At 38.6% G+C, this 13,650-nt stretch overlaps 1 protein-coding gene across 1 annotated transcript in view; it reads right to left on the bottom strand.

Annotated features, from left to right (window-relative positions):
* The window catches only part of LOC113022170 (glutamate receptor-interacting protein 2-like), a 181,780-nt gene extending 178,949 nt beyond the window's left edge, over positions 1-2,831 (bottom strand). Inside the window, exon 1 of the mRNA XM_026167298.1 lies at positions 2,219-2,831. Within this exon, the coding sequence (XP_026023083.1) occupies positions 2,219-2,375 (157 nt within the window). The 5' untranslated portion in view covers positions 2,376-2,831. The remainder of the gene's footprint in view (positions 1-2,218) is intronic.
* Positions 2,832-13,650: the final 10,819 nt, after the last annotated feature.

Here is a 13,650-nt window from a genome sequence, read left to right as displayed (position 1 = left end):
TAAATATCAACAACAGCAAGTTTACCTCAAATTTAAAAGGAACAGCTTTGTATCACATTTCTGTCTTTTGCTGCTTTACTCTATAAAGCTGTATAAATCAGTATAATAACTACTCGTTCTGTGACAGTTGATCACATGTCAGGCATATTTACACGTGTTTTTCGAATATACCTTCATGATGCTGTTTCTTCTTGGATTAATAGTGTATATATCATTTATTAATGCAATTTGCACTACTCTCTTATTTATCAGTCTTATTTTTGCTTAGTTTTTTTTTCTTTTCTTTGTTGTTTTTGTATTACTGTTGTATACATACATTTTCTCCCAGTATAACTCCTGTGGCACTTTAACTTTGTTAAATGTTTGTTGTTTATTGTAGACTGTACTATTTTTATTTTGCATATATCCCAAGTATCTATCTATTTGTCTATCTATCTTTGAGTCACGATATAGACCAGCTTATTGAGCTTATTTGAACAGATTGTGTGTAAAGCTTTAATGGACCTTTTAACCAATCTTTTTGTTCACATTTTATCAGGGTATTTTTTAGTGGTTGGCAATCAGCCAGTGTGGTTTACAAGCAGTAATAAACAGCTGGACAATTTTTTGGTTTGCTGGCTGAGGACGGGTACAACAGGGATTGAAGAACACTCAGTGGGATTGAAAGCACACAAGGGAATTTAAATGCAAAAAAGGGCACATACCAATTTCTCGTTGGAGGACGGAAATTTCTGTTATACATCATTATTATTGGTGAAGCAATCCCTTCATCAGACCCACTTGTTTGCAATTCATACTAGGCATACTAAACATTTCATTGTTCTCCTGTTGCTGTAAGATGTGATGAAAGTATTCAGCAAATGGAGTATGCTGTCTGAAAGAAGAAGAAAACATAATCTACTGCGCTAGAACAGAGGGGGATGTTTGCCTTGATATTCCCGAGTTCTCTCTTGTTTTGAAAGTGACCTTTCTCAGCCTGCAGTGTAATGTTTGGTTCTCTGATGGTCGTTTGATGGCGTTTGAAGTCAGGCTGCTGTAGTATCTGCTGAGTGATTAGACATATTGTTCTGAGAAGGGATATGTGAGGCTCAAGAAGAAAATATGCACACTCATATTTTCCCTCTCTGACACATCTTAAACCGCTTAGGCTTTTTCTCTATATTGACTTTTGCCTACCGCACTCATTTTCCCTCTTGTTAATGTTTGTTTACAATCAAAGCAAGAAAAAATCATCCCAAAATTGCATTAAAAAGAGAACCCTCTGTGAAACTCTCTACAAAGTCTTTGAAGAACATGAGGTAGACAACAAGCTGTAGCATCACCACTAGCCAGCTCAGAGCTAATTAAACAGTAGCAGTAACTCATTAACTGAATGGAGTAGCAGACAACACTGGAAAACAGAGTCACAAAAACAAGACGAACAGTCCAACATCTCTGGAGAAGAAAAATAACTCAAACATTTCGGCACTTCCTTTCAGTTATAGAGGAACTACTGATCCAACACTATATTAGAAGAAAGGGTTTCCAACCGCGGATACAGAAACAAGTTTACTGTTCAAATGCAATGCACAGGTCAAACTTGTGAAAGGGAAATTGTTTGCCTTTAAAACATATCCTTTTACTGCTGAAAGTCCAACAAAACAAGAAAACACAGTCAGAAAACGTTCTTTTCTTTTTTGTTAACATGTTGCTATCAGAGTTTTAACCTCTGCATCACTAAAATACACTGTTACAGTCATTATTCAGACGAGTGCAGAAACCAATTAAGGTAATCTGACCATTTTTTTCCTTCTAGTACAGATGCTGCTTTTCATTTTTTACTCAGAAATGAAAACATCTCTCCTTTACCAAACACTTCAGACCAACACACAGATACACACACTGGTGTCTGCAAATCACTATGTTTCACATCAGTGTTGCAATCTGCCAGCCACAGCAGCTGCATCGAGGAAACACTTGATATTATATATATTCTGACATGCCAGCCAGAGAGCTCACAAATATGCTCTGCTGTTATCTAATAAGAAAGGCAGCCAACCCATACGTTGTAAACAAAGCCACTAGTACAGAGAGAAACAATGCAGACATTTCTGTGAAACACACTAGCACTATATCACTCACATCACTCTTCAACAACATCAAACTTTGCGCATATGCACACACACACACACACACACAAACACATATACACACACAACTTTGAGATGCAGCTTCTCACCGCTAATGCAGAGGCTGAAACGACAGAGTTCATCACACAGGGTATCTGGGCTCTCCAGCTCTCCTGGTCCTCCTGCCCTTCCTCCCCCTCCTTCCCTCCTCTTCTTCCTTGGTGACATCCTCTTCACCATCTTCATCACTCGCTCTACTTTGTCCATCCTGGATAGCCGAGTTTCACCTGTCAGCTCCGGATGCAATCTTCCCTCGTCTCTGTTTTTGCTTCTTTTTTCTTTTAACTTCTTTGTAACTGTTTATCCGGAATGCTTATAAGTTTCAGCACTCTATGTACTAGTTTCTTCTTTCTCCCCTCCCTTGCCTCTCTACAACACTGTTACTCCTTTGCTTTTCGGAAATAACCTCCTCTTCTTCCGCCCTCTTCTACCAACCTCAATTTTTTTCTCCCTTTCCAGCGTAGCACCTAATTACCCAGGTTTAGTTTCAGAAACACCTCAGCCATCCTGTTTTCCTTGTCTTTCTTGCCCTTCTCTTCCTTTTTCCTGCTCTTTCTTCCCCCTTGTTCAGCTCACGGAAAATCTGCACGAAACGGCGAGAGAAGTGAGACACTGAGGGAAAAGAGAGTAGAGGGAGAAAGGGAGAGGCTGCACCCCCACCCTGCTTTCTTATACACTCACTCTCCATCTATCTCCACCCCAGCCCACCTCCCTACCGCACCACCCCCACATCCAACCTCCAAAACTCTCAGCTGGTGCTTTGCTTTGCCTATCTTTTCCCAAAAGGGGGGAAAAAGCAACATGAAAAAGACCCAGCATGGTGCTAGTTTTTTGTCTTTCTGCAGTTTTATGCTTTGTTATGTCTCTCTCTCTCTCTCACTCTCTTGCTTGCTCTCGCACCCAGTTTTTCATTCTGTCAGTAAGCACGTACACAATCACACACACAATCACAGGAATTATTGGTAACTTCTTCAATCAAACGATGTCTCTGCCGCATGATTTCCTTCCTTCTCCTCTCTTATACATTTACCCCATCCTTCCTTTTTTGGTTTATCCCTGTATGGCGTTATCTGTACCTCCATCTTTGATTCTGTCTTTCATATCCTCCTATCCATCCATACCTCCCACTCCACCAGCCTCCTTGACAACACTTTTTCCTCTCATTTCCCTCTCTAAACACCTACATCTAATCTGACCCTCTTAGTGTCTCTTACTATTCTTGTCTTTCTCTCTGTCATCACCCAGCCACTTCTTTTTTCCCCCTTCTGTCCCTCCGTCCCTCTGCTTCTTCTCATCTACTCTTTAATCTCTGTTTCGTGTCCTTCCATAATAAGCTCATTATCTCCTCTGGAGAAGAGGTCAAACGCACATACAGTATGCACACTCTGGTACAATTGTTTTATTAGGCAGGAAAACATTGTGGACGCTTCTGCTTAGCTGCTGAATACACAAAATTACTCATGGCCACACACAAAGAAGTATATAACCTATACTATACACATTCAGCCTTGGAGTCACTCACTCACACACACACAGACATATTGCAGAAGTCAGAGAGTGAACTCCACATAGCTTTAATGAAAACTCACTCCAGGGGTTTTAGACATGCTTTTTGATCACAAGCTCAAGACCATCTGTACATGTGGTTTGATCCTGCAGTAAAGTTTGCACTCTTTGAAAAATGTGACACCTGATGAAATTGATTGTTTCCAGGAAATTAAAAAGTCACTCAGTGAAGATTATTCAGGGTTCTGAATGTCACAAACCAGCTGCTTCTGCAAGAGCACCACTTCAGAGTACACTTTCATCGGTGGAGTTTTACAGTTAATTGAAGAAAATCAATCCAGAGGTTATTGATAGAGTAACTTTAATGGTAGTTTATAAGAAGCCATATTTTTTTCTGTTATCCTATGTCAACTGTAGTCATCTGTTGACCTGCAAGATTAATTCCATAACTTGTGTAAACTCTGTTTATTCTTTTTGGTTTTATTGAAACCCTCTTAAAGGAATATTTTATTTCACAGCCCTTTAAGAGGATTGTACTGTGAAAAGTATCACACACTCTCTATAATAGGATGTTTCTGTGGTGTAAACAGAGTGACAGTGTGTGAACAAACTCATTAGGTAAGGATCATTTGGAAGAATTGAAGATGATTTATTGAGATAGAGAATTCAGTTAAGCTATCTAATGATTATACTCCGATGACCAATCATAGCGGAACAGAATCCCAGCAGTGATATGAATTAGCATGACGATGAAGATGGAGGCTTGGATGGGGATGAGGCCTCAATCTCGCTAAATGCAAGTTTGACAAGGCAACAGTCCCGTACCTATGTAAGCAGGTTGGTTTTGGACAGGTCCGCCCGGTGGAGGCGAAAATTGCTGCAATCCTAAACTATCCGACTCCAACCACCAGGCGGGAACTGAAGCGGTTCCTAGGTATGACCGGATATTAACGGTGTTTCTGTAAAAACTTCTCCTTTAACCAGGCCATGTAGGTACCAAAGGTACCCTTTGAATGGTGTGCCAGCATGCGATTGACTCAGCAAAATCAAAAAACAGATTCTGAAAGGCAGAGCACTCAGATTTAAAGCATGCAAAACCAAGGCTAATTGGGTCAAACAAGGCAGGCAAGAAAATGACTGGAGTAGAGCAATGATCTCAACATTGAGTTTGACAGCATGGGGAAATGGAAGAGATGTAGACTAGCAGCTGAATACCCAGGAAAGCAGCTGAGTGATTACAACTCTTACTTATTGATCTTAGACATGAGCCTCATAATTAAGGGTAGATACCTAAAATGCTAAGCACTATTGACCTATTGTCATATACAGTGTTACAGCTGTGTCAGAGAGGATGATATATGAGATGAGCTTTGAGACAAGACTTGGATGTGACTAAGCCTTTAACCCTTGTCTAAGTGCTGAGTTTATTATTTCAAGTCTCAGAATAGACCATTTACTGCTGTCCATACGGCAACTAGTTCTCATCACCAGTGATGATCTAGTCAACATTTTGCCCATATCACAGTAACGCTATAGAAACAGGTGGTAAAGATGATAACAATCCCCAGTGTGATCTATGAAAATACATACACATTTTGATAAACAATGTTGCATTATTTCGATTAAATTTATATTCAGATTATCTCATTATTGTCACGATCCTGGGTCTTATGACCCAGTGTTTTGAGTTTAGTTTATTTGGATGTTTATATGATTAAGCTCATGAGTTTTTCTAGTTCTTTGTTATTAGATTCCCCTTGTGTCTTCCAACCCCTGTTAAGTCTCCCTTGCCCTTCATGTGTTTCATGTCTGTTATGTTAAGTTCATGTAGTCATGCCTGCGTTTCATTATGTTTCCTATTTTATTTTCTAAGAGGTTCTGTGTTTTGTTTTAATCTTTCCCTGTGGCGTTGTTATGTCCACGTTGTGTCTACTGTGCCTTTCTGTCCCATGTTTCAGGTCCCTATGTTCTGTCTTCTGAGTTGCTGTTAAGTTTGCATGTCTAAAGTTCAGTCAGTGTGTTTCCTGTTTTACTTTGAAGGTCCGTGTCTCATGTCAGCGTTTCTAGTTTTGCTTCCCTTGTCTCGTCCAGCCTGATTACTCCCAGCTGTGCTCTCCTTCTGTGTCTCATTCCCTCGTTATCCCTCTGTGTATTTAAGCCCTGTGTTTCTCTTTGTCAGTGTTGTAGTCTCCCTCATGGCTGTGTTTCGATGTGTGTTAGTTATCCACGGCCCAGTTTAGTTTAGTTTTCCATGCCATTATGCAATAAAGCAGCTTTTTGAGTTTAATTTTGTTGTCGTGAGCTTTGCGTGTGGGTCCTTCTCCTGCCTGTACACAACCGAAACATGACAATTATGTGACATGTAATCTGAATAGGATAGATAGAAACATTAAATCGCTGAATGTTGAGAATAAATTTACTGTATGGTTAGTCTTAGCTATGGTTCATTTTATTGACTTCAGCTGGTATCAGTCAGCTCTTCCTTGAAGTCCAGTCTCTTATCAAAAAAACAGCTTTAATATGTTTTAAGTTCTTAAAATAAACTGAAGGAAAGCTGAAGTCCAGCAGAGTCTGAAAAAGGAGGTCATTTGCAGACTGGCAGCCATTCTGTGCAGTGAAAGGACTGACTTCAGAGCTCACATTAACAACTTTTAAAGTATTATAGACTCTACAGGAGACAGGAATAGCCTCAATTCAGTATTTGGCTTTCTCACCAGGTTCCAGGACCTAAAAGGTGATTCATTTTGACTACTGCAGTACATTAGCAGAAAATTAAGGTGGAAATGAAGCACTTTGGATGTCAGTGGGACATTTCACGTGTTATTCATCGTTTTGTTTTGTTTCTTCTTTTTGAGAATAATATGTTTCATTGGCAGTAAACATTAAATGTGAAACAGTACTGCACAATGCATTTAAAATCATTTTAAATATCATTCAGTTGCCTACAGTTTTAATCAATTATATCAACAGTAGCTGTGCATTACTTGTTTGTTTGTTTTTTTTTAACACAACTGACCATATTGACCATACCTGTCCACTGAACTCCAGACATTTTTTTCCAGCTTTGTGTTGAGCACTTTCCTTCATAAGTAACCCGCTGAATGATTTTATTCACTTAAACTTCAAAAACCAATGTAAGATCTACAGATATATTGTAGAATGCAGATAGCTAAATCCCCAAAGTGCAGAAAATCTCAGAACCACAGCAGCAGCACAGACCAGCTGATCTCTTAGCTGATCCATAAAGAAAACAAGACCATCAGAGCTCATAGTACAAAACCATTTTTGGAGGGATTTTGAGGTGAGTCATTTTCCCAGGCTGTAACACCATGCTGGATCATAGGGTTCCACCACCTGCCAAATCCCACTGATTTTAATGAGTCAAATCAAGGTGTTTGTCACTGGAAAATATTAACATACAGTTTAACCTCAGGTACAGCATCTTCATTGGATTGCAGTAGGTTCATTTCATACAAAGATTCTTAAGTTCCACACCCATCCAAAATATTTTAGATTAGTAAATTTAAAAAAATTCTCTCTGCACTTTAAATAAAGGGCTAATGAATAAAAATAAATAAATTATGATTTAACTGATTTTTCATGCAGAAACTTATCAAAGTCTGTGACCTTTAAAACGACATACCGTATGAAACATTAACTAAATTGACAGAACAATGCAGGTATAATGGATTTTCCTGCTCATCTCTTTCAGTTGGTCCTCACAAGAGGAGAGGACCACAAAAAGACATCCTCAGCGCTCACATACAAACACTCACGGGCTATACAAACTTTCTCTTGTGAATTTGCTGAGAGTGGTTTAAAGGGATGCTTTCCTTGTGCTAGGAGAGTGTTTGAAGTTTCATAACAAAGCATGTGCAGTTTGTGAGTATGTGTGTGTACGAGAGGTTGTGTGGTTGTGGTAATGTACCGTCATCGGTACTCCACATGAACTGGTTATGAAACTATCTCATCATGTGGGGGTGTGAATTAATCACTTCAGCTTGCAGTGACTTACACTTTGCACATACATACATATACATGGTCACACAGCCCATAATGTACACTTTCTCTACACAATGTACACAAATCCCTAATGGTATACAGATACTAGCTGGTGGTACTAATAAAAAAAACTTGCAAACTAAAATAACCAGTGTAGTTCTATGATCACATTCATGAATAAAAGTAATGATGCGTACACTAATTTAAAAAAAAGGAAAGAAAGAAAGAAAAGAAAGCAACACAAAATGTGCAACACAAAAAAATAAAGAGAAAATCTGATTTCAGGCTCACCAAAAATTCAGCCAAATCCCTGGAGATGATGTTTGATGGTTACACAGTGTTCAGACACATCTCTTTGACTCATCTCTGAAAAAGTCAGCTCACATTTTGAGGATAATGTAAAGCTTTTGTTCTAACTAGTGCAGTCACTTTTTTATGTATTAGGAATTCATAGCATCTGTAACTTAAAAAACTTGAAAAAAAATATTCACAAGTGTAATGATTTCTAATGGGACACCTGATTAACTGTGATTCTGAACATTTCATATTTTCGATTGCATATTCACTTTGCATTTGGTGCAGAGCACTTGGGTGTGACACCCAGGGAACAAGTCATCAAAACAGCCTTGTGTCATGTTGGCAAACCAGAAAAAAGCTCATGACCTATTTTCTAGTTAAACTCTGCTCTAAATTCACTAAAACTTTTTCAGTCTTTTCCTTGGATGGTGGATTGACTGACTGGATGATTAAACACTGACAGGCTATTTGGCCAGGAGAGAACAATGCCAATTGGTCTTGCCTACTTGTCTCACAACACAAGGACACTCAAAAAATGCAAGAGTCAGTCCTCCAAGAGTTGAATTAGGTCAGAAAAAGTAACTTCAAACAATTGTAGCAACTCAGATATCTCATATGCAAGCATTTGGGGGTATAAAGAGATAAATTAGGACAACTAATAGCCAGCAGTTTCTTCATGTTTAAGCAGCTAAGCAGAAGTAACTGAGGCACAGTTCAAATGAAGTGAAATTAAAAAGGATTCCACACTCATAAATATGCTGAGGAGTAAATTTTAGTTAATCCAGAGAAATATAACAAAACCAGTCATCAAAATGTTACAAAGTATTTTCAGTACCAATGGATCAAACAATCTCCGCACTAATACCATAATATATAAGATAGCTTAAATATCTATTAAGTTACAGTAAGTTTAGTGTAATGCTTATTGCTTAACACACTTTTCTAATTCAAGAAACCACAATAGTCAGTGTGATGTAATTGTTCTTTTTTTGATGTCTTTGTCTCTGAGACAGAGAGATGAGATAAGGAGTCACCAATTGCACTATGACAGCCGTGAATGTTTTCAGCTTTGGCTGAGAATCAGTGAGAATTAAGTAATTGACGCTGGGCCTCCATGTGGGGCTGATATATGTTGATGTGTTTTTTTCCATGAATGTTTCCTGGCTGCCTACTGAGCTGATGTGTAAAATGGACAAAGAAGCCAATCATAAACCTCTCCTTAAATTCTCTCAAGCGGACTGTCAACAGTAGCTTAAGCAGATATTGTCGTGTTGGTGTTGTTCCTGGATCAATAAAACTAATGTTGGTCCAGAATCAACACTGCAAGTGACCAATGACATTGTAGAGATGGCATAGTTTTGTAAGGTGGAAACACACCACACTCGAAACCGTAATTCTAACCCTGACTCCCCCTTTTTTCTTGAATGGACATCAGCGGGTTTTTCCCAACTCACAAAGTTATGACATCGTAACAATGTGACTGGTCAGATGCAATGTTGGTCCTGGACAAACATTAATACGTTGATCCAGGAACATCACCAACATGAGGATATCAGATAGCATGTCAACAGTATATGGGTGTAAATAATACTGATGGCTATTTGACAATCCCTGAGTGGTAGCCTTCTGAAACACCTTTAAAACAAAGAAAAATAAATTAAATAAATACATCCGTAAGCAGGGCAGGAATCCATTGTCACAGAAGGAGCAGGTGTGGAGGCAGTGACACAGACATGTTACACCCAAAATCAATGATGTTGTTACAAATAGTGTGGCCCATTGGTCCATAACTAATCTACCCTTTATGTCAGTGCCAGAGGCAAGGGCATGCTAGTATAAGACAATGTGGATTCAGACATTTGAATTTTAGAGGAACAGCTGGAGCATATGTGGGTAGAGCTGATGTATGCCCTTTGGGTTGTGATGTGATTTGGGCTGTAATGATTGATTCTTCCCTTCAGGAGGGGAAAGAAGAGCAGAAGACATTTATGTAGAGGGAAGAAGTGTAACCAAATTCCAGTGGAGTAAGCTCCTAAGACTGAGGTATATCTGAGGATAACACCTTTTTGGGTGTTAGTCTCTCCAGGTGGCACAGGCTACTTAAGAGGGGGAGAATAAGATTTGCCAAGTGTGTATATTTACTACCGGTAGTCATTATTTGTTTCTGGGGTTGTGCTGAAGCTGGAGATGTTTTTGAAAATAGCGAATTCAGCAGGGTTTGACTGAAGAGTGGGTTTGATGACAGAGAGAATGAGGGCCTGAGCTGTTAGTTGTGGCCGTACATTGCTGGAAGCTGCCATGAAAGATGGAGAAAAAGGGTTTGAGTTAGTGGCATTTACAACTCGGTGCAACCCGGTGCTGCCGATAGGAGCAGGAGGAGAAATGCTGTGAGCTGGAGGGCCCAGCAGCAACTGAAGCTTGCTGAAGAAAAAAAGTAAAACAATGAGAAGGAATACTGAGAGATCCTGGAAGCATCTGGTAGTTGGTGTTTAAAATGTGTGAAAGCTGGAATGAGGAAAGGTAGTGCACATCCTGCTGCCAGGAATGTTAGAGGAAGAATGCCGATAAAGGGGGACAGGGGACAGAGGACAGAGAACGTGACACCCCATGCCAGGAAAATTTGAAGCAGAAAAATGAAAGGGGGAATAGAGGGCAGAGAAGCTGGGATGGTAGTGCCAGGGATGTTTGACAAAAAGAGCTGGAAAAGGATGAATGAAATGAATATATATACACACATATATAGAGAGAGAGGTAGTTAGGTAACATTATTATGTAAAACATCTTCAGCTGTTTCCTTTCTTAAAAAGACATCACTACATAAGTGCCAACAAAAGGCTTACTTTTGTCTCATTAAGGTTCATTGTATCCAAATTACTGTCTCTTGTCTATCAGTCTCTCCCACTCCTTTCCATGACTTGTGCTTTCCTGCCACATTGTCAAACAATATTGTGAGCCTAACAAGTAAGATCGAGCGAAGGTGCTTAATTATAATCTACTTCAAATGGATTTAAAAGATGGAGCGACAGGCTAACATGTTTCTTGACACCTTGGACAAATGTGCATGACATTTCCCGAGGCAGATTTATGCATGATACAAAAAGGAAAGTCTGTGGAACTAATTAATGTCAAACATCTTATTTTCTGTGATTATTTTGACATTGGCTTTGTGAATAGAACTGTTAGCTTGAGTTCTTTCTAGTTCTTTCTTTGTCAAACAGTACTTGGATGGTGGCATAAATTTACAAAGCTGGGCAGACTTTGTTTGTCCCAAGGGAAGGAAACCAATGTTGTTGCCTGACCTTAATGTATGCTTTTCTTCAATAGGAAAGGGTATAACTGCAAGTTTGTGGAATAAAATTGTGGAGATTTAGACTTAAATATTCTTTTAATTTTTATATATTTTTTAAGATTGAAAGTGTTAGTTCAATTTTATTAATAATCTCAGTTGGTCAAAATTTCCTTAGTGATGAACTTAATATATCTATGTATATGTATTTGTCATGGAAACTTTCTGATCCACTGTGACACTTGTGCATTTTCTCTGAGCAATATATTTTGCCTTTGTCTCAGTTGTCTTTGGTAAGAAAGGAAGTCATTGGTTGAATACGCCATAAATTGTTTTATATCCAATCTCCAGTATAGACTGAAGTAAAACTTCTGAGACTCTTGACAAATACATAGAGTTGTAATTCTACACGTGTCTGTTTTATAGCATTTGCAGCACTGATAAGTCAAGTCAGAGCTGAGGTGACTTGTGCAAGAGTCTACCTCTGCACTGCATCACGATTAGTCACAGATACACATGACCACACATTTCACTACAGGTATTTTTTCACAAAGAGAGGAACTGAGTCAAAGAGAGAGATGGTGGGAATTTAAAATGAGTTGGAAGAGGAATAGGAAAGTAAAGAAGGTAGAACGAGGGAGGGAAAAACAGGGAAGGAGAACAAATTATCGAGAACTGCAGTGCAAACACTTTCTCTCCATTGCACATTTAAGTCTTCTTGGTTTGCATACACAAACACATACAGCATGGGGAATATTTCCTTGGAAATTTTTTTAAGATCTTCTGGCTCCAAGAAAATGAACATACTCACAAACACAAGCGCACACACACACACACACACACAAGTTCACACACACACAGACTGTAAAACATTGTGAACGTACAAACAAGGCCATGTTCCAGAAATGTCTGTTTGCTCCTGTTTTCAGTTTGACTGACAAACCTCTTTTTTAGGGATTCGATTTTTTAAAAAAAGAAAAAGATGGAAAACAGATTCTAAGAAACAATGTTGAAAAATAGATGATGAGGAGAAGGTCGGGGTAATACATTTTCGTATACAGTTTTAATATGGCATGCAGAGACCCATTGGTACTGTATTGAAGCAATATAAAAAAGCTGTACAAACATGTCTGAAGGAGACCATATCCTGCTATGTGCTTCATGAGCAAAGTTCTAGTGTGTTGCGACAGAGAACAAGCATGCACCTTAACAAGACTTGATCATCCTAATCTAATTTCATGTTAAAGTCTGTCAATCTAGTTTCTGTTAAAGTTTTTAATTTTCATTTTGTAGCCTTACCCAAACTAATAAAGTTTGCAACTTTGAAAAATAACCTAACATTCTTATCATCTTCTTAATGAGACCTTAGTAGTCATAGTTATTGCCACACTTTTATAGCAATTTCAAACATGTATAGCTATATTATTGACTGATATTACTGAGGTTTTTTCATTGGTTGTTTTGTCAAGATATTATCCAGCTATCAGTTGCCACATTGTGGTATCTTTTCATAACTAAACCAGCTTCTTACTCGGTCTAATAAAAAAGACATGATTGTCATTCCCATTAAACCAACTGTACCAGTAAAGTCACTGTCCTACTGCAACATTGCTCCATTAAAATGCAAACCAGACGGTATCACAAGAATGGAGTGCTCCTTCTCCTTCACTTGCTCAAAGTAGCATTTTAAAGTGTTTCAAGAGTCATGCACTACCCACTTAGACCTTGAGTTCAGACCTTCACTCTAGCTATAATTTGATGCTGAGAGTCCCTCTTTGCTTAGAATACCAATTTGACATCTGACATTTTCACATTCTTCAGATGTCATGTTTCTAACTTTGAAAGTGCTGCTTAGAAAACAATGTTCTACTGGAAACTTCAGCCACAGTCATATTTATAACTAGTGAATCATGGCAGCAGTTTGCTTTACTTGAACAAGTCTCCCTAGCCAGAGTTCTCAAAGAACAACTTTCAGGCTGTCATTGGCCTGGAGGTTATATTTTCTGCTGCCTCAAAGTAAAGAAAAGAATGCACTATTGAATGCACAATTTATGTCACACTATGTTATTGTGTGAGACCAAGAGAACGTTTCCATTAAATTTTTGCCCTTCTTTTCACATCACACAAAACTTTTTAAACATTAATAAATACAGCCGGCGTAAAGAGAACTACTTCCTCCCAATTATGGACCAGTACAAAAACGAAAATTGCCACCCGGAAATGGATATTCTCTGAATAGACACATAAAAAAAATATTAAAATGTGTCTGATGTGTGTATTATATGTGTGAGGCCCTCACTGATCTGCTGGCTCTGTAAACTGGCACTCAGTCATCAAAACTTTGAGAACACTTGTAAAGTGTAGATCAAAGCCACCTATTACATTTCATCT

The sequence above is a fragment of the Astatotilapia calliptera genome, chromosome 5 (genome assembly GCF_900246225.1).
Source record: "Astatotilapia calliptera chromosome 5, fAstCal1.2, whole genome shotgun sequence".
Classification (NCBI taxonomy): domain Eukaryota; kingdom Metazoa; phylum Chordata; class Actinopteri; order Cichliformes; family Cichlidae; genus Astatotilapia; species Astatotilapia calliptera.
This window is presented reverse-complemented; position numbering and strand designations above follow the sequence as displayed.